At 39.8% G+C, this 22,759-nt stretch overlaps 1 protein-coding gene across 1 annotated transcript in view; it reads right to left on the reverse strand.

The window, feature by feature from the left end:
- Nucleotides 1-22,759, reverse strand: part of LOC126471533 (uncharacterized) — a 228,362-nt gene that overhangs the window by 57,566 nt on the left and 148,037 nt on the right. Inside the window, exons 8-11 of the mRNA XM_050099760.1 lie at nt 19,746-19,939; nt 15,132-15,280; nt 13,461-13,624; nt 483-645 (exon numbers count right to left, since the gene is read on the reverse strand). Coding sequence (XP_049955717.1) covers nt 483-645; nt 13,461-13,624; nt 15,132-15,280; nt 19,746-19,939 — 670 coding nt within the window. The remainder of the gene's footprint in view (nt 1-482; nt 646-13,460; nt 13,625-15,131; nt 15,281-19,745; nt 19,940-22,759) is intronic.

A 22,759-nucleotide genomic window follows, 5' to 3' on the forward strand; every position in this document is an offset into this window, starting at 1 on the left:
TTTTATAATCTTCATTCATTGTTTATCAATGGTGAGATGCTGCGGGAGGGGAGGGCAGAGGCAAGGGTACAAAGAACATGACAGGAGAAGGTGTTGGGAGTAGGAATGATACAAATGCTGTTGTCACAGGGAGACTGGAAATATAGTCATAGATGCAAAATTCTGATTGTGTTTCATCTGTTTATCTTTTTCTTTGATTAGTCCTTGATCCAAGTTATGTGTTTAGACTTACACTTTATCTAATGACATCTCAAAACAGGTGCTCCAGTTTATCCCTCCCCATAATAAAAAGGGTGTTTTAAAATATTTTATTGCACACACCAGTAAATATAAAAATCACCACATGTTTCAGTTTGTCTTTTGACTCGTATAATATTACATCATAAATTATGCATTTGAAGTTTTTTGTCCTGTCAATACTGAAATATTATTCTGTGCAGTGATTTTATGCTGTAGTTTATTCACCATAAAATGTTACATACTCAACTGTATAAAGTAAATTTTGTATGCCAGCTCCTATCTTTACATTTGTTTTGTCCTGATGACTGAAATCATTAACTTTCTTTTTGGATAGCAAGTTACATTTAGCTATTTTGTCTGCACTGACATCTTTCCTTTTCAAATTTAAATATGTATTTTCTTTATCTGCAAAAGTAAGAAAAAGGTTAAATTAAACAAATCATTTTACATTATGAGTGATTTTTTTGTCTTAATTCAACACTTAATACATTATACTCTCTTAGATAAAAATAGCTTAAATGTTACATTTTCCTTATAGTACAATAGCATAAACAGTATTAGATAAGTAATATTGTGGTTTTCATTATTTTAGACAAGGCTTCTTGATTTCCACTAAGGTCAGAATTGTAACATGTATATTGAAAGGGGTCCCTGTTGTCAGCTACAGTGGGACAGTACGCAGAATCAGCGGCAATGAGTGAAAGTATGTACTGGATCAGGATTCGAACCCAGGATCTCCTGCTTACTAGACAGGTGCGATAACCGTTGTGCCATCCAGCACACAGCATTATTGCAACTGCAAGGACTATCTAGGCGTGCCTCACAGCCGATCTACACTCCCATCGAGCGCCACCTATCCACAGACCCTCTCCATTATACTCCCATTCACATCAGAGATTCCCACAGGAGGTCGGAAATATTTGTGCATTTGCCCTGACAAAGGTGGATCCATTGCCCAACTAGGCTTATCAGTTATATGAATGTATGGTGTCTGTCCTCCTGTGCGAATCTCTGTGTAGCAAATAGGAGTACAATGGACAGGGACTGCAGATAGATGGCACTCAATGGGAATGGGAATCGGTAATGAGGTATGCTGAGATAGTCCATACAGTTGCCACAATGTTGTGTCCTGGATGGCATAGGGTTACCGCTCCTGCCTAATATGCAGGAGATTCTGGGTTTGAATCCCAGTCAGGTACACATTTTTGCTCATTGCTGCTGATTCCATTTAATGTCCCACTGCAACTGACAGCAGCAATCCCCCTTCAGTTTACATATAATGTTTCACAGCTGCAGATTCTGACATGTCTGAAAGAACAGACACCACACATTCATATGATAGAATTATAACATTTTATCTCAAAATTATGTTCTCATATTGTATAATAATTTAGAAAGAACGACCTGATCTCCTTTATATATTCAAAATTTTTGCTCAGTAATTATGTGGTAAAATAGAAATGAGCATACGGCATCATTGGACAGGAGGCCCCATCCGGGGAAGTTCGGCCGCAAAGTGCAAGTCTTATTTCAGTTGATGCCACATTGGGCAACTTACACGCTGGTGATGAGGATGAAATGATGATGAGGACAACACAACACCCGGTCCCCAACCGGAGAAAATCTCCAACCCGGCTGGGAATTGAACCTGGGCCCACTTCCATGGGAGGCGAGCACATTACCACCCAGCTAAGCAGGTAGACATTATGTGGTAATTTTTAAGTTGAGAATAAGAGAGAGAAATCTTATTGTCAACATCTACGACCAATAGAGTGATGTTATGGGTGTTAACAACCAACGTCTCTAGTAGCAGGTTCCAAGTGTTACAAAAACCTGAAAGAAACATCACAGAATTGTACTTACATTCTATAAGTGTCTGCAGTGTATTTTGTATGAGTGTGTCATAAATGCAGACTTCTGTGTGCCTCATTAGAAATTCTCAACTTATTTAACTTATTTAGCTGTGACCTATGTGCTGGCTACAAGTTCTTCATTTGAGTTTTATAAGCATGTTGCAGTCATCTTTACACTGAAACAAAGCTAGTTGCAACCCCCCATCTGCTTTTGCTTTACTCCTATCAATAATTTTTTTTTCTTTCACATTTCAGCTGTGTCTGACTAAACATACTGTGTGTATATTACATACATCTCAGAATGGTCACAATACTGTACTTCCTTTATCTTTCATTACATGTTTTGTTCATTAAAAGTAATGCATAACTGGAATTACTTTAAAAGTGTCTAATGAAAATACTAAAATGAACTAATCATTAGTTTTGAGAGTATTTTATTGCACAAACACCAGTAAATGTAAAAATCACCAATCACCCCTCAATCCAGGTTTTCCAGTAACTATCTTCATATATCCTAAAAGTAATTAACTTAACTGATAATTGTAATTAAAGTTTTGGCACACACAAATTTATTTTTTGCCATTCGAGCCATTATATTTTTTTTACTTCTCAATGTCCATATTATACTTTTGTTGCATTAATCTTCCTGAACTAAATAGGCACCTCCAGTGTACCAAAGTTCATAGATACCAATCAGCAAAGTAGTTTTTATGCAAGGGTTCAAAACCACTCTGCTCTCATTATATAGTGAAATATAGAAAAGCCAAACAAGTCTGCCATTATGCCAGCCACATTGTTTCAGTTAATGTCCACATGTGTCAGTCAGTGTCACTGTGAGCTTCTTTGGCTGATATGAACAAGAACTGTGTTTATTAGTTTGCATTATATAGGTGTGTTCTTGACCTGTGCTACACTGAATGTGACTGATATTGACATTATTAGAGAAGAGTGCTTATACGACTATGCTTTTATGAACTGTCAGTAGTGGAAGGGTAAGATTTCTGATAAGTGTTGTCACTGGACTCTCCCACTGAACTGTCGCTGATTGTATACTAAGGTGACAAAAGTCTTGGGATGGTGATATGCACTGTGATATTGGCTGTCATCCAGTCAACTGCACTTTGAAATATGTGTACCACCAGTGACATTGATACATTTCCTACAGCTGCCACTGTGGTATGAGGGCACTGCCATGAAAAATTATGTCACTGCCAATGAGATGCAAGCATCACCTCTCTGGAGCTCCAGTGGCAGGTGTGCACCAAACCCCCTTTTTTTGCTAGTTAAATAACACTTAAAGACTTTCACAGTGTCTAGAATTTAACGTCTTCTGAATAGACATTATACTGAAGGGTGACAGATCCATAAATCTTTTGTATCTGTATATATTTCTACAATTGAATCTACTGTTAGCAACTAATACTATCCCTACAATAACGAAGTTATGTATTATTTTTACTATTTGATATTAGATGTAGAATAAATTAATATCTGGATTCTCTGTTCACAAACAGTCTCTGTTCCTTGCTTCTGTATCCAATAAAGAAGCACACAACATGCAAAGGAAGATATAATATGCTCATATACAGATGGCAGTAGTACTGGATACACGAGGTATAAAAGAGCAGTGCATTGGTGGAGCTGTTATTTGTACTCAGGTGATCCATGTGAAAAGGTTTCTAATGTGACTATGGCTGTCTGATGGGAATTAACGGACTTTGAACACAGAATGGTAGTTGGAGCTAGATGCCCAGGACACTCCATTTCATAAATCAGCAAGGAATCCAGTATTCTGAGATCCATAATGTCAAGAGTGTGCCAAAAATACCAAATTTCGGGCATTACCTCTCTCCACGGACAATGCAGTTGCTGACGGTTTTTACTTCATAACCAAGAGCAACAGCATTTGTGTAGAGTTATCATTGATAACAGTGAAGCAACACTGAACGAAAAAACCACAGAAACCAGTGAGGAATGTACGCTGAATATATTCATTAGGACAGTGTGGCAAAATTTGGAATTAATGGGCTATGGCAGCAGGCGACGGATGCGAAGGCCTTTGCTAACAGCACGACATCACCTGCAGTGCCTTTCCTGAGCTCGTGACCGCATTGATTGGACCCTAGATGACAGGAAAGCCATGGCCTGGTCAGATGAGTCCCAGTTTCATTTGGTGAGAGCTGACTGTAGGGTTCAAGTGTGGCACGGACCCCACAAAACCATAGTCTAGTTTTCAACAAGGCACTGTGGTTCCATAATGATGTGGGTTGTGTTTATATGAAATGGACCATGTCCTCTGGTCCAACTGAACCAGTCCTTCCTTGTAAATGGTTATGTTCAGCTACATGGAGATCATCTGCGGCCATTTGTGGACATCAGGTCCCCAAACAATGATGGAATTTTTATGGATAACAAAGGGCCATGCCACTGGGCTGCAATTATTTGCAGTTGGTTTGAAGAACATTCTGGACAGTTTGAGCAAATGAGTTGGCCACCCAGTGCAGCCAACATGAATACCATTGAACATTTGTGGGATGTAATCGAGAGGTCAGTTCAAGAACAAAACCTTGCACTGGTAATACTTTCACAATTATGGATGTATATATTTCTGCAGGGGATATCCTATAAGTTGTTGAGTTCATGCCACATTGAGCTGATACACTACACCAGGCAAAAGAAGGCCCAACACAATATTAAGAGCTATCCCATAACTTCTGTCACCTCAGTGTAAGGGCCAGTCTTGTTTTTTGCAGTGTGTAAGTAGAAAATTTAAGAAGATAGTTTTCATTCAAAAAGTCAATATAAATCTAATAAATGTGTGAACAATTCAAACTGACACCAGTGGTGTTACATCTGTTATCATTTTTTCCAAGAAGTTTTCAGTTTTGAGGCATCAAAATTGTGGTGCTACTCAGGAGAAGTGGCTCCAATCATAATAGTACTATTACACACAGAAGGAAAAACAGAGTAGCAGCCCTTTAACACAGAGTAACAGCCCTTTAAGATAAGCGTTACTGAATGTTCATAAGATACCATAAGCTGGCGTTAACTTGTCCCTTTGCAGGAAATTTTGGCTCTCTTATCCGCAAAAGTTTAAAATTTTTTCCTGCAAAAACTATATCATTATCATGGAGTAAACAAGGTGGTATGCATTCAAAATCTATAAAGAAGGATCTAGGAGGCTATAGAGCCCATTAAGTAATATTATGTTGGCTGCAGTTGAGTTGATGTTGGTTGTAAGTATTTTAATGCTTTCAACTTAGCACTTGACTGTCACTCATACACTGGATATGGCAGTGCATAAATGAGACTTTGGAGGCATCTCAAATTTGTTAACAGCTCTGACATTCCAAAAACTCCTGTCTGGATAATTCACATCAGTTAAGTTACAAATAAGGTGAGTTTAATTTTGCATTTTGTCAGTATTAGGTAGTAATGTGAGAAACTGCTGTTTCTGTGAAATACAATTTGAATAATATATTTAACACCTCAGTAAAAATGCATAATATGGGGTTACTTCAGCCCAGGCCAGAGTAAGTGCAAGATGATGTTCAGAACCACAAAAAGATGAAAGATAAATTAGCATTTGAGCAATATGCTACAGTTTTATACGGCAATGAACAATATCCTGGAATTGTTACTAAGGGTAGTGATGAGGGTGCTAAAGTGAATTGTATGGGAAAGAAAAAGTCCTGCAACAAATATCCAGACCAAGAAGATAACCTATTTTACCCTTTGGAGGATTTGATAAGAACTATCAGCCCACTGTGATTAACAAAGTGGCTATTTTCAAGTACAAGAGCTTCAATTATTAGTGTAACAAGGCTCATATCCATACTTTACAGTATCCTTAACATACTTTGTATTCTCTTTGTGTAACATGTAACATGAAACTTGAAGATGAATTAGTCATTTGTTGAAATATTGTACACTCACATATTTATTGTATCAGTTTCTTAATAAACGTCAATGTTTTCTACTCTTGCTTTCAAACTTCAGTGTTTTATTTGTTCCTCCTTCTCCTGTATATCCATTCTACAGATATTCATCAAGTTTATTTTGTCCTAACACTATATTACCCCTTTTTCAGAATTAAATGCTTGAGTCAGGTCAAAATAGACCCAAGTGTTGGTAACATGGCCAACTGTTTTATGGTACTGTGCCAACTCTCTTTATTTGCCTCCACTGACAGCAGTAGACGACATGCTGCACCAACCAAAAACCAGTGACCAACAAAGTTCTTGCTGGATAATTTGTCACTGCATTTCACCAGCACCCATGGTGGTCATTCTGCCGCAGATAGAGCTTTCTCCCATGCTTTCCAGAAGCCACGTGCCCACGCAATAGCTTGCCTGGTCTCTGTTCCTGTTCCGATGAGGTAACATCTCATGGCTGTGCCCTTGGCAGGTCACCTCACACAACGCCATGTGACTTGTGTCATTAGCCCTCCTGCTTCACCATGTTAACAGCAGAAATTTAATGATGGTATTCAGTTTCCATGTTTCCTCACAGTTCAGCATATGTGAGAGGTTCCACCATGTCTCTGTGCTCCATCTGCAAGACGTGATTCCTCAAAGGATTTGTGTCATGTTTTTGCATAGTCTGATGCTAGATGCCTGTTTACTGACTGCAGTAGAGTGTGTTCAGTGCAATGAGGTCTAGTGACTGCCAGAAGTTCCAGGTGACTTACATCACCATTTCACTTTGGTTGCTCTCTTATCCCTTTCTTGCTAAGTGGGCCCAGAAATGATTTTCTTTTGTGTGTCTGTGCTGGCTCCCTTCACTGCCAGGCAAGTCCATCTTTGCCTCCATTCCCCTCCCCCCTTTTGCATGTACATATCTCACCAACATGAATTTTGTTCCGATTGTACTTTGCTGTAATGTCTCCTCTTCAGTATTTGTTCTTTGGAGCCAGCAGACATTGTTGCACCAAATACTGTAACATATGTGAGGGCTCCTCTTAATTCCAAAAATGCAAATTCATTATTTTTTGTTGTCATAGTTAGATTTAAAAAAAAAAAAATATCAAGCAAACCAGCTCACTTGTTTCCTTCCTTCAATATGTTTTATCAATTGTTATTTATTCTTGTAAAATTTGTGACATCCTGGAAATTTGCAACCACATAAAAGTGAAGGAGGGAACACTAAGACATTCCTTCACTGGTAACCCCTTCTAAAACAAGTGCTGAATCCCAGTACTGAATCATACTGGTTTTTACTTTATTCATTTGGCATTTTCCACCTGGTTTTGAGGGCAGTTATTTTCCATTAAATCTACAGGACACATTCTGCTTGCACCTTCCACTCTCCGCTTGTCATCCCTGCCCACTACCCTTCACCCATACCCCATCCTCAGCTTGCACCATCAGTCCCCACCCACCCCCTCATCCAACCACTGTCCCTGCTGCCCACTGAGCAGGCTGCATGTGCCACCTTACGCCTTGGTAGTGCACTTTGAGACCAGTCAGCATTATGGTATGTCCGCAGCTCGTGGTTGTGCGGTAGCGTCCTCGCTTCCCGCGCCCGGATTCAATTCCCGGCGGGGTCAGGGATTTTCTCTGCCTCGTGATGACTGGGTGTTGTGTGATGCTCGTAGGTTAGTTAGGTTTAAGTAGTTCTAAGTTCTAGGGGACTGATGACCATAGATGTTAAGTCCCATAGTGCTCAGAGCCAGAGCCATTATGGTATACAGAACTCTATCTTTCATAGAAACACACACAGTGGATATTTTATTGCTTTATCCATGCCTTGTGTGCCCTGCCCATTTTCTGCTATTTTTTTCCCCCACCACTATACCATGATGTGAAGCACTACATGCACTGTTAAGTTACAATGACATTGCCAGAGATCTCCACTCCTGCAGCTGTCATGGCGAATGGGCTATTCAACCAGCTGTAATGCCCAGTGGGCTCTTCAACCACCAACCTCTCATTATTCCTCCTCACCCAGTACCCACAAACACTTATGAGGTTTCAGAACTCTACACATAACTATCAACCCTACAGAACAGCCTACCTCAGCTACTGTAACTAACAGGGCCATGAGCCACTTCCCAGGTTCTGGGATGTCATCTCTGTCATTTCACAGCCAAATGCCCCCCCCCCTTCCCCACCCTCACCATCCCCCACACACCCTCCCTAAAGGCCTACTTCTAATTGCTGGTTCATGTACATTCCTGCCCCTATACAGGGTGCTCTGGCCTTGCATGCCCATTTATTGCTAAGGAATGCCACTATCTTGGCCAGCAAACTGTTCAAGACTCTGAATTCCTTCCCAGCTGTGGCTGCAATGTGTTCCAGTGACTATTACCCCTTGGCTTCCATTGGCAGCCTCCAACATGACTGCCACTCACCCACCCCCTCTGCCCCACCCCAAGCCTAGGTGTGCACCAAATAAATTGTCCCCCACTGCTAACCACCTCCCATCCAGCATGCAGGCCCCTGACCTCTACCAGGTTCTAACATGCATGAGCTCCAAGGTGGGAGCACTTACTGACAGTGTCACCCACCTAAACCTCACACACCTGCCACTGGGCACTGACCACCTCCATTTGCATGACACCGGTCCAGGAGAAAACAGCTACCCCAGTCAGTGCAATTACAGCTGAATCTCTCACGACCATCACAAATTTACTGCAGTTTGCTGGTACCACCCGAAGTTTTATAAAGAATGCCACAGATGTAAGTCCCATTGCTCCTGGACCCCAGCAACCAACAGTAGGCATGTCTGGTTGCTGTACTACTTCACAGTGCTTACTCATCTGGGATTTGAATGATGTCAGTTTTCCAGTTCACTACCTTGTTAACATCACCATCACCTCTTCTCTCCTGGTGGCTGCCATCAACAATTTACCCATCCCTGCTTATGCGGTGCATACCCACTGCCTCAATTTAGGTCTTCACCACGTACTTCCATGGACCTTTATGGTCTCAGATGTTACTGACCCTATTACGGGCACCAATTTTCTCGGTCATTATAACCTACTCATTGACGCAGCGAAGTATCTTTTAGTTGACAGTGCCTTTGGTAGGTCTGTCTGCTTGCTGCAGCTCCTATTCCCCCTCATGTTTCACTTTGAAAAAGCTGACAATTTTGGGCCCATATGCCAAGCTCCTTATAGAATTTCCATGTTTTACCCAGCCATCCAGGGACCCTTGGAACATTTAACACAGTACTATGCATTACAACACTGCCATTCCCGCCTCCTGATATGCAAACAGCCTTATGCTCCACAATTGCAAAACTGGCACAGAATTAATTTGATAAGCTGCTTGCCACTGGTGTACTTGGCCCTTCCACATGCCCCTGGTCATCAACTTTTCACCTCACCCCCAAGCTGGACAGTTCCTGGTACCTGTGCAGTGATTATCATGAACTCAAAGCCTGCACCATTCCTTACCACTACCCTGTCACACTTCTACTCACCAACAACAACACTAGTGCAGGAGCAACCAAGAGGGTTGGAACTTTAATATTCTTCTTCAGTAGCGCTACAGCCCTTGGTGAGCCTTGGCTTCTTCAACAATCTTCCTCCACACTTCTCGGTTATTTGCTGCTCTTTTCCACCCCCGGACTCCCACATTGGTGATATCCATTATTATCTTGTTGATCCATCTTCTTCTAGGTCTCCCTTTTCACCTAACTGAATGGATCATACCTTTCACCATTTTCTTTGGAATTCTATCCTCTGCCATTCTCTCCAAGTGCCCTAGCCATTGTATTTGCTGTGATTTCACAAATTTTACTATGTCCCTGCCTTGTATTAACTTTTGTAATTCGGCATTGTAGCATATTCTCCAGCCTTCTTCCTCCCTTATTGGCCCATAGATTTTGCGTAGTATTTTCCACTCATTGCTCCTTAGTGCATTTTTATCGTGTTCTGTCAACGTCCATACTTCTGAGCCATATGTGATAACTGGGCGGACTAGGGAATTATATATTAGCAGTTAAGTTTTTGTTGTAACAAGGCTATTTTTGAAAAACTGCATATTTGCAAAGTAAGCTGTTTCTTGCTTATATTCTTTCTCTTATAGCCTTTCGGATACTGTTATCATTTGTTGTTAGGGTTCCCAAGTAGTTAAAAGAGGACACTTCATTGAAGCATTTTCCGTTGATGTTTAGGTTTTTAGGGGTTCTTCTGGCCTCAGATTGTGACATTACCATATATTTTGTTTTGTTTTCATTTACTATGAGGCCAATTTTTAAGGCTTCTGTTTCCATTGCCCGGTATGTTTCTAGGAGTGTATTGGTATTTCTTCCTAATATAGCAATGTCATCAGTGTATGCACATATCTGGCTAGTTTTCATAAATATGGTGCCTCTTTTGTTGATTTTATTTACTACACTATGCAGGGCTATATTGAATAGGACAGTGGAGAGACTATCCCCTTGCTTCCCACCTTTATTAAAGTCAAAGCTTTCACTTGTTCTGCTAAGGACCTTTACTTTTGCTCTTGTCTCTGTCATTGTCATTCTGATTAGTCTTATTAATTTAGCATATATACCAACTTCTTTCAGTACTCTGTATAGTTCTTGCCAATTTATGCTGTCAAAGGCTTGTTTGAAATTGATGAGTAGGAAATGCAGATCTATATCATATTCATAGACCTTTTCCATCATTTGTCTTATCGCAAATATTTGATCAGTTGTTCCTCTGCCTGGTCGAAAGCCACACTGATATTCCCCTGGTATGCCTTCTGCACACTTCTGTATCCTTTCATTTAATAGACTTGTGAAGATCTTATAAGCTGTACTTAAGAGTGTTACACATCTATAGTTTTCACATGCTGTTCTGTCCCCTTTCTTATAAATGGGGACTATTATTCCAATTTTCTAATTATCTGGCATAGTTTCTGTTTCCCATATAACTGATATTAATGTGTGCAGTTCCTTTATTACAGCCTCACCACCAGTTTTTATTAATTCAGCAATTATGCTGTCTTCCCCAGGGGCTCGATTGTTTTTTGACTTGTGCACAGCCTGGGAGACCTCTTGTAGTGTTGGCTTTCTTGCCTCATTGGTTTCATTGGCTACTTCCAGCTCCACTCTTCCCTCCTGTGCAGCTGTCTCTTCATCTTCTAGGCTGGTGCTTAGTGTATCTTTGAAATACTCTGGGCATCTTCCCACTATCTGTTCTTCCTCCCTTACCATTTTCCCATTTTTATTGGAACAGGCCATTGTTTTTGGTTGGAATCTATTCTTCATTTTGCCTATGGCATGATAGAACTTTCTTATTTCACTCTGTTCCTTTAGTTCTTCTAGTTCTTGAAATTTCTTCTTATTCCACTCTCTTTTCTTTCTATTGCACAGTCTGTTAGCTCTTCTCCTTAATTCTCTATATTGTTCCACACTATTTCTGGTTTCTCTCTGTAGCACTTTTGTTCTTGCCCTGTTCTTTTCCTATATTGCTGACCTGCAATCTTCATCAAACCATTCCTGGGTTCTTCTGTTCCTTCTTGTGCCTATTATTTCCTCTGCAGCATCCTTAATGGCTTTTTCAAACCTGTTCCACCTTTCATCTACTCCTACTGTGGTTTCTTCATTGCTCAACTTTCTACTTAGTGTTACTTGGAATTGTCTGTATCCCATGTCATCATCTTTCCCATTCTGTTGCCATTTGCTAGTGACAGTTTCTCTCTCAAGACTGATTTTATCACAAAGTGGTCTGAATCACAGTTTGGTCCTCTGCAGCTCCGTGCATCCGTAACTGACGTGGAGTAGCGTGCAATCACTAAAATATGGTCAATCTAAATGACTACTCCATTGGCTGCAGACTTCCAAGTACCCAGATGGATCCTTTTGTGTGGAAAGCAGGTACTTTTAATACTCATATTATTTCTTGCTGCGAATTGGCATAGTAAGTCTCTGTTCTCATTGTTTTCCTCATGTAGTGAATATTTTCCAGAAACTCCATATGGATGTTCATTCTTCCCTATTTTTGCATTAAAATCTCCTATTACTTGCATCAGGTCATATTTAGGTACTGCACAGCATACTTTTTCCAAGTCTTCGTAGAACTGTTCTTTAATTATATCCTCTTTTTCCTCTGTTGGTGCATGTGCATTAACTATTGATATATTCCTAAATTTACCTTTTAGTCTGAGTCTGCACATCCTTTAATTTGTGGGTTCAAATTCTAGAAGGCTTTTCTGAACTTCCCTAGTTATTATAAACCCTGTTCCAAGTTGGCCTGTTCTTTCTTCTGGTCCACTATATACTCAGGCTTATCTATCTGCCCATTCCCCTGCCATCCACAATATCATATTTGAATTTTAAAATTTCATTGGCTATTTCTTTCATTTTTCCAGGCTGAAGCATTGTCCCCACATTCCATGATGCTACTGTTAGATCCTTTATTCGTTTCCTTTGCCAGGGTCGTGATACATGCTTTCCATCCAGTTTCCGAGGCTTCTGTTGAATTTCCGTAATATTCTTTTTTTTACAGTATGGGGGTATTAGCCCCATGCCCAACCCCCAACCTGGAGGACCAACTTTAATATTGGCAGCTATTTATTTGCAGCTTGTACAAAATAGATACATGTTTCAAAGTTTTCCTGATCTTCAAAGTAGGCACCAGCATTGTGAATGACCTGTTGCCATTGGTGTGAAAGTCACAGGATATTCTTAGCAGTGCCAGTTGTGTTTACAGTTCAAGTGGCGCGGTCTATTGCCCAACAAATTTGTAGCAGTTCTGAAGTGAATGCCATGAAGTGAATCGAGTTGAACTTATGAGGGCTTAAGCCAGGGGGGTGCAGTAGGTGGTATAGCACTTAGCGGCTCCATCAGTCAAACAAATCAGTAATAGCTTGCACTGGATGTGCTTGAGCATTGTCCTGCAAAATGATGGTCAGGTCCTGCAGAAAGTGTCATCACTATTGTCTCTATGCTGTTCATTTTTGGAACACAACCTATGACCAGCTTTGAGACAGAAGTGATGACATTTTCTGCAGGGTCTGACCATCATTTTGGAGGACAATGCTCAAGCACACATTTATATTAATCTATGCTGAGCATGAAATGTTTCACCAGAATCGAAGCATTTTCACAAACAGTCATATGTTTTTGTGCGGCAGGGTTTTTCTAAACATTATATCATTTGACTGTCATCTCAGTAACAGTTCCTGTACAGCCAAGGAGCTGCAGCCTCAACAGATAATTTCTTCTATTTATCCTGGATAAATTATAACTTATCTGCTTGGTATCATTGTTAAAAGACCATTTATTTTTGTTTACTGCCTATGATGCTGACTGTAGTTTAATGAAAATATTACTGACATTTCTGTTAACAATTTATGTGTTTCTCCACAGTAACAATAATTATAGGTATATGAATAAACATCTGATAATTAACTGCAGTATGTTTCTTACCTGGTGCTTTTAGGTTTTGTGATACAGTGTAAGTCTTACTATTCTGGCCCATATGATTTGATGAACCAGTATTCAATTTATTTTCATAATTATGTGATTGATTTTTCAGTCTCTGACTTCTTAATTTTAGGGTCTGCTTGTCATGGCTGGATTGTTCAAATTGCCTGCGATTAAATTGTCTTTTATGTTTCATTTTATGGGCAAAAGATAAAATTTTCAGATTACTTCAAAAAAATGAAAACTATAATGCCAACACCAATTTTTTACAAAATAACCATAAAGTATTAAGACGGACTCAAAAGCATTGACATTTTTGAAAGATTGTGAAAGAAACAGTTGCAAATCTCATTACACTTAACAGTTTCTGATTTAAGTGAATGTGGACTGCATAATAATCAGCCATTGAAACAAAAGACAATACATTGATCAATACATCGATAACTGTACAGTTACATAAAATGTAACATAGAAATAGCAATCATCCTTACAAATAACTGTTGTAACAAAAAATCATCTCCTAACCTGAGAACAGACTTTTAAATATTAACAATGGATACAACACATATTATGTTGATATTGATGGAAAATCTGTTTACAGATATAGTGTTAATATTTTTGTATTGTAAGCTTGCTGTTATTTTGGACAGAATCACATAATTGGATACCAGTCATAAGAAGCTTCTATGATACATTAGACATCTTCATATTTCATACACACTGGGCAGCATTTCATTAGCAAAGCATTGTCATACTAACTCTAAGAACAATTACATTAAGAATTTGGGATGAAATGGTAGAATAATGACTATTTGAACACTAAGCAGCATTTCAACAGCAAAGCCTTGTCATACTAGCTCTAAGAACAATTATATTAAGAATTTGAGAGCAAAATGTTAGAATAATGACTATTAGAACACCTCATTGAAAACTATTGTTAATCACATTGTATCATCACACTCCCTGAGACTAATAAATAAGTGGTAGAAAAAATTCATAATTTTGAAAGTAAAGACTTCTACACACAATTTTTCAGTATGTTTTCATACAATGTATAATATCTTTCTTCAGATTTGTGCAGGTTAAAGTTTTCTGCATCTTTGTTACACTCTGTTGGCAGTCAGTCAAATCTGTAATAACTTGCTTCACACTTCTGAGCTGCTGCAGATCCCCAACTGGCACCATACAAATATTTCCTAAGCAATGTTATTTGTGGATCAACTGCTGCTTATCAAGCACTTTGCCACAAACAAAGGTGATACAGGACAACTCTTCCGAGAATCAGTCCTGCTGTCTGTGTTCTTTTCTAATCACCGGGCACAATTCACTGTTCAAGAAATTTATGGTAGACTGTGTCCAAGAGTGAAGCTCATTTACTCTCAGATTCTTTATAGAATCTGAAAGTATGGTACTGCCTTCTAAGATCTCAAAGAGTTTAGCCCATTGAGCTATTTTCAATACTACTAGCACCAATTATTATTTCAATCACCTATGCAAATGAATAATGGGGATGTTATTTATGAACGGGTAAAAATATGAAAAACTCTGAAGACGAGTTTACTAAAATAATATTTTTTAAAAAAACTTCAAATGAGAACTTATTTCCTTGTTAAGTAATTAAAGCTACAATAATGCATGTTGTACAGCACTGATTCTTCACTATTGGTACCTCACCTTTTTGTTGCAGTATTATCAACCAAATTAGCATGTATTTCTGCTGGAGGTGACCTGTATGGTAAGGGCTTCACGGAAACACGAACTCTCTTCACAGTTGTCTCTGACTGATTCTGTGTTACTGGTTTATCTTCTTGCCTGTTTGTTGCCTAATATGGAAATGACACTGTTTAATCTTTGAGGCACGAATCATTTGTAAGAAAGATTATGTCCATTACTTGTTATGATACTTTTACTGTACTGAAGGTATCAGGGGCAGAATACATGTAGCAAAAGACTACTTACAACTTGTACAGAAACCAGAAGGAAGTTCTAAGAGTCAAGGGGCATGTGAGGGAAGCACTGGTTGAGAAAGGAGTGAGACAGTGTTGTAGCCTATCCCTGATAGTATTCAATCTGTATATTGAACAAGCAGAAAAGGAAACCAAAGAAATTAGTAGGAATTAAAGTTCAGGAAAAAGAAATAGAAACTTTGAGGCTTGCCAGTGACATTTTAATTCTGTAAGGAAAATAAAAGGACTTGGAAGAGCAATTGAACAGAATGGACATTTGGCTGAATGGGGGATATAAGGTTAATATTAATAACAGCAAAAGATGAATAATGGAATGTAGTCAAACTAAATCAGGTGATGGTAAGGGAATTAGATTATGAAGTGAGATACTTAAAGTAGCAGATGAATTTTGTTATCTGGGAGCAAAATAACTGATAATGGCTGAAGTAGGGAAAATATAAAATGTAGACAGGCAATGACAAGAGAAGTATTTCTGAGAAAGAGAAATTTGTTAACATCAAATATAGATTTAAGCATTAGGAAGTCTTTTCTGAAAGTATTTCCCTGGAGTTTAGCTAAGAATGGAAGTGAAATGTGTAGAATAAATCATTTCGACAAGAAGAGAATAGAAGCTTACAAAATGTGGTGCTACAGAATAATGTTGAAATTTAAATGGGTAGATCATGTAACTAATGAGCAGGAATTGGGGAGACCAGAAATTTGTGGCACAACTTGACCAAAAAAAGTGATCAGATGATAGGAAACATTCTGAGACATCAAGGCATCACCAGTTTGATACTGGAAGGAAGTGTGGAGGGTAAAAATTGTAGAGGGAGACCAAGAGATGAATACAGTAAGCACATTCAGAAGGATGTAGGTTGCAGTGGTTATTCGGAGATGAAGAGGATAGAGTAGCATGGAGAGCTGTATCAGACCAGTCTTCATACTGAAGACCATAATAACAACACTTGTAAAAAAGAGAAAAAGACACAAGTTAAAACTGTTCATCATCCATCAACATAGTCACATAGTACAGGGTTTATAAAAAAGAATCATCCAATTTAAAAAAAAAAAAAAAAAAAAAAAAAAAAAACATAACTATTATCTTATTTGAGATATGTGCATGAACAACATAATATTCAAAAGAGCAAACTCTTGCATTTTACATGGGCCCCATTAGGTAGTAGCAATGTGTGTCTACTTCAGTTCTAGTAAAAATTGTGTCAGGACAACAGAAAGTGTTTTATGTTCTACATTTTGCACAGTGCAGGTCAGTAATAACTGTTGAGCATGACTTTCGTATTAGGCATGATGTGGATCCTCCTGCAGCCAGAGCATTAGATGGTGGCATGAACAGTTCTGAGAAACAGGTTGTTTGTGTAAGGCAAATTGCCAGACTGTCCTCAAGCATCTGATACAGACGTCAAATGCATCCACCATAGTTTCACAAGGAGTCTGTAGAAATTTGTTCACCATGCAGCTCATGAGCTCAACATGCCCCTAATGTCCATGTGGCATCCGTTGTGTTGATGTTTACACATGAAACCATATAAAGCTATTGTAATCTCTTTGTGAAGGTGGCAAACAGCATGTGGAGTTCTGTAATGTCTTTCTTGGCAAGAAGGAGGCTGACAGTTTTTTTTCACACTTAGTGTTTAGTGACAATTGAACATTCCATTTAAGTGGGATGGTGAACCATCATAATGTGAGAATATGGAATATGAAACAACCACATGAAGTTGTACAACATGAGAGGCACTCACCAAAAATTAATGTATTTTGTGCAGTTTCACAGCAAAAGGTGTATGGTCCATTTTCCTTTGCCGAGATCACAGTTACAGGAAGCACATATCTCGATATGCCTTTAACTTTCTTTTCCTACAGTTGGAGACAGATTCGAACAACTTCATTTACCAACAGGATGGGGCCATCTGGAAGTGTGGGAATTTTTAAATCAAAGGATTACTTAATGATGGATTGGTCACACTGGACTAAATGATTCAGCCTTACATTACTGGCCTCCAAGGTCACCAGACCTGACTGTATGTGATTAATTCTTGTGGGGGTTTATAAAAGACTCTGTTTATGTGCCTCTGTTACTAACAACAATGAATGAACTGAGACATTGCATAACAACAGCTGTAGAAGCTGTAACTCAAGACATGCCCACTGCAGTGTGGAAAAAATTTAAATAGTGTATTGAGAGATGCCATGCATCATGAGGGGGCATATTGACCAACTATGAAAAAGTATGAAAAAAACTTTTTTTCCTTTTCCTGTTCATCAAAAAACAAAGTTCATTGTATATATTTATTAGTTTCAGAAATATAGATGTGCCAAATTGGATGATTCCTTTTGATACACCCTGTACTCTGACCTGCAGTCTGTCATACAGTGATCAGTAATCTAAGAACTGTTGGTTAATTTCTCTTGAATAAATCATCCAATTTTTCTGAGATTGTTATCATTTGTTTGTCTGCACATGTGCATCATGTCTACAAATTTCCATCCTATTTATATAATTCCTTCATGGTATGCTGTTTTTTTCCCCTAAGAGGGTATTTAGGTATACAGGGTGCAGCAAAATTGTATCATGAAACTTTAACCCTGGATAGTGGATGCCAGTAGAAACCAAAATTACTAATGTTGTGTAGGTCGACAATGCACCATTTTTAAACTACAGAAACTTTGTGCTCTGATTGGCCATGGAATTGCCCTGTTGCTGTTCGTCAGTTGATGGGCAACACTATGGTTGTTGGTTGAAATGTACAAACATCCCTCGTCCCATCACTGCCTCAATGTGATACGCACACATGTTGAATAGGTCTAGCTGTTTGTCTCCACCTCACATCAGAGGCATTCATGTGTAAGCTTCGCTTCAGAGCACACACACATGTCACCTGCAATTTAGTCATACAGTAAGCATGGTGCCACAGTATGTTTATGGACTAGCTGACAGTAATGCGCATGAAGCTCTACGGTTGTATGAGCACTGTAACCCAGCAAGACACCACCCACACCCACAAATGTTTACAGCAATTCACCAGTGACTTGACGAAGCAGATTCATTAGCAGGATATCATGGTGATGCTGGAAGACCTCGAACATGACGGGATGCTGCATTTGAAGAGACTGTTCTTGAAAGCACATACAACAAGTACTTGAGCGGTTGGACACGACATGTGGGTCACTCATCAAATTAGTCTGGGAGGTTTTGAGGGGTGATGGCCAGCATTCTCTACCGGCCTGCTGGAAGAAGTTCCCCTGGACATAGGGGTAAGTATGTGGTTGCAGTATGATGGGGTGCCCACACATAACAGACATACTGTGCGCGGATATTTAAATGAACTCTTTGATTGCCAGGTAGTTGACAGAGGTGCTTGTAGGACATTGCCCTTGCAGTACCATGCTGCTAGACTTTGTCCTGTGGGGATTCTTGCAAGGTTCTAGTTCACCAACCCAGATGCGAACCACCTAGAAATGAAGAGGAATTAATGGATCGCATTCAACATGCCACCAATCACATCAGGGCAATGCCAAGAATCTTTGAAAGAGTTTGGCAAAACAACGCTCGACGTTTACTAGCTTGTGTCACATCAGAGAGTCACCAGTTCGAGCACCTGCTTCACGTAAGCAATGTCCTACCTACAAAAAGGGCCCTTTTCAGGGCTGAGACAATTTGTAAAAGACTTTCTGTATGTGAACTAACAGCTGTTGATGGATTTGTTCCTAGTATATCTTATCATGCAACTACAATGGATGTGTCAAGATCACAGCAGATCAACCCCTGAGTGGAAGGCTGGTGCGCTACCACCAAAGGTGTGGCCCACCATGGCTAGATCGCGATCTCCGGCAGGCAAAGCATTCACGGTCATGCGTCGTCCAGAGCAGCCAGCAACAGGGCAATCCCACAGGCAAATGTAGTGCGTGGTGCCAAGTTTCTGTATTTTAAAAACTGTGCATTGTCGACCCACAAAACATTAGTAATTTTGGTTCCTTCTGGCATCAGCTATCCAGGTTTTAAATTTTGTGGCACAATTTTTCTCCACCCTGTATGTATGATACATATACTTGTTACTACATGTAAATAACTATATAATGTACTTTAAATGCCCAGTCACATGTGGAAAATGGTAAAATGTAAAATGAAAAATAAAAAAATAAAACAATAACTATGTTTCACAGTATTGATAAGAGAACACTCCCGTCCGGGCATGCCACGATCTGTTTGTCAATAACTAATCATTTTCTAGGTACCTGCGCATTTCAGCTTCTTTGTAGTAGACCATAACATTTATCAGCAAAAGACAAACATAACACAAGAGTTTCAAAATTTTCTTACTTGTATTCGAGAGACATTTTCCAGTATATTAATGAAACTAGTTTTTCTCATTTGAACTTTGGGCTGCAAGCAACCCACAAGGATATTCTTCAAAGCAGATGGAATATTAGATTTTTCCCATAAGCAACTAGAGGTTCCATCCAAGTACTGCTTTGTTAGTTCTTTGGCAGACATATTTGACCATGGGATTTCCCCTAAAAAGTCAAATGAACTGAAGTCAAGCACTTTTAAGTCAACTTATAATGTAACAAAGACTCAAATATTCTTCCTTACAAAATTTTCAATTCTATTCATAGCATATATAGCAACTGATAAGTTTAAAAACAAGGTATCTGACTAAAGAGCGGTTAATTAAAGGTAAGTACTATTTCTCTTGTATTACAAACCTTAGAAATGTATTACTTCTATAATTATTGTATTCAGGTGAAATGATTTCAGTAAACTGATGAGGTAATATAAGATGTTACATTAAGGATCTACTCTCTACTCTCTCTTTCTCTCTCTCTCTCTCTCTCTCTCTCTCTCTCTCTCTCTCTCTCTCTACCTAAGCGAAAGATGGCTTCCATGATACAAGTTAAAGAAATGAGCAAATGTATATGAAGATTGCCAGAATGGTCCTACGATTCACCACACTGTGTACATATGCCTGAGGGTAACCAACAATTAACTGAACTCTAATCTTTGACTTGTCAACTACCCTAATTTGAAATAGGCCTTACGCCATAACTGTTTAGGAATATTTATGACTGTTTTCAAAAGTGGCTCTGAGCACTATGGGATTTAACTGCTGAGGTCATCAGTCCCCTAGAACTCAGAACTACTTAAACCTAACTAACCTAAGGACATCACACACATCCATGCCCGAGGCAGGATTCAAACCTGCGACCGTAGCGGTCGCACGGTTCCAGACTGTAGCGCCTAGAACTGCTCGGCCACGCCGGCCGGCCGACTGTTTTCAGTTAACAGTGTTCGCAGCAAAAGAATATGACGCTGCACGCAAACCCCTTTATCACAGATGTGCCACTAATAGTTATCCGTGCATCGCGTACCACTGCCAGGGTAAGATTGTCGACATAAATAAAGTAAACTTTGATTTTAAAACTCAGCCGGCAGGAGTGGTCGAGCGGTTCTAGGCACTTCAGTCTGGACCCGTGCGACCACTACGGTCGCAGGTTCGAATCCTGCCTCAGGCATGGATGTGTGTGATGTCCTTAGCTTAGTTAGGTTTAAGTAGTTCTAAGTTCTAGGGGACTGATGACCTCAGAAGTTAAGTCCCATAGTGCTCAGAGCCATTTAAAACGCAACGTAGGAGCAGAGACGTCGCAGTTACACCAACAAAAAAGAAAATACAGGGCAGTTATAATTAAATTTTCGCTACTTGAGCCAGTGTAGATGGAAAACTATTTACCGTATGGGTACCCAACTTTATATGAATGTTATTCAGACTGTGAGCTGCTGGATTTGCGTTATTAGTAATGTTAGTGTTACGACTTGCCGTTGGGGGCCGGCAGTGGTATGGCGACAGAGGGTTGAAACACAAGTATCAGTATGCATTACAATTGCAGACAGTCAACGTCAGTTTGGATAAGGTGAACAGGGCTTTACTCGTAAAGCTGTTTAATCGAAACAACAGCAGTAGTTGAAGAAAATTATTCGGAAGTTCTAATGAACTGGCGATTTGGAATTGCTCATGGGAGAGGCCGATGGCCAATTGGGCCACAGATAGTTGAAAAGATTACCGTTGCCACTGCTGAGAATGCTGGACGCAGTGTGCGATCCTCAAGCACTGCACGAGCCGTGTCACGACAGCTGAACAAACGGTGTTCCACTGTTCGAAAAGTGCTGCGAAAAATTGTGAAACGATGATTTTTCCTCCTTGTGAAGCCACGTTTGTAACCTGGAACCTAAACATGGTACACAAACAACAAATGTTACCCTCTCACGTGGAAATTAAAATGTGTTTCTGTCAATGGCCTGATCATTATTTCTCTTCCGCGTGTTCTTAAAAGAAAAAGTTTCTTTGTCCTGTGACCACTCGATTTTCATGGGAATCCTCTCAAGTAGCGAAAGTTTAATTGTAACAACCCTATACATTCTTCTAGTGGAGAGCTGTGAGCAAGGCTCAATGATAAGTTGAGATCGAGAGGTGTCTTATTTGTGGACCAAAGTACAAGTAAAACTTGCAGTGTTGTGAAACCAGGGAAGAATGTTAGCAATGTTTCGTCTACGTCTGCACCTATACTTCGGAAGCCAGCTTAAGGTGTGCGGTGCTTCACTGTCACTTCCCCCTTTCCTGTTACAGCCGCGAATGATGCGCGGGAAAAATGACTGCTGGCAAGCCTTTGTTTGTGCTAGCCGGTTATCCTTTTATGGTCTCTTCACTAGGTAGGAGGAAGCAAAATACGAGGGCAGTTCAATAAGTAATGCAAAATTTTTTTTTCTCGGCCAATTTTGGTTGAAAAAACCGGAAATTTCTTGTGGAATATTTTCAAACATTCCCGCTTCGTCTCGTATAGTTTCATTGACTTCCGACAGGTGGCAGCGCTGTACGGAGCTGTTAAAATGGCGTCTGTAATGGATGTGCGTTGCAAACAACGGGCAGTGATCGAGTTTCTTTTGGCGGAAAACCAGGGCATCTCAGATATTCATAGGCGCTTGCAGAATGTCTACGGTGATCTGGCAGTGGACAAAAGCACCGTGAGTCGTTGGGCAAAGCATGTGTCATCATCGCCGCAAGGTCAAGCAAGACTGTCTGATCTCCCGCGTGCGGGCCGGCCGTGCACAGCTGTGACTCCTGCAATGGCGGAGCGTGCAAACACACTCGTTCGAGATGATCGACGGATCACCATCAAACAACTCAGTGCTCAACTTGACATCTCTGTTGGTAGTGCTGTCACAATTGTTCACCAGTTGGGATATTCAAAGGTTTGTTCCCGCTGGGTGCCTCGTTGTCTAACTGAACACCATAAAGAGCAAAGGAGAACCATCTGTGCGGAATTGCTTGCTTGTCATGT

This window comes from Schistocerca serialis, chromosome 3, assembly GCF_023864345.2.
Source record: "Schistocerca serialis cubense isolate TAMUIC-IGC-003099 chromosome 3, iqSchSeri2.2, whole genome shotgun sequence".
In the NCBI taxonomy this organism is placed as follows: domain Eukaryota; kingdom Metazoa; phylum Arthropoda; class Insecta; order Orthoptera; family Acrididae; genus Schistocerca; species Schistocerca serialis.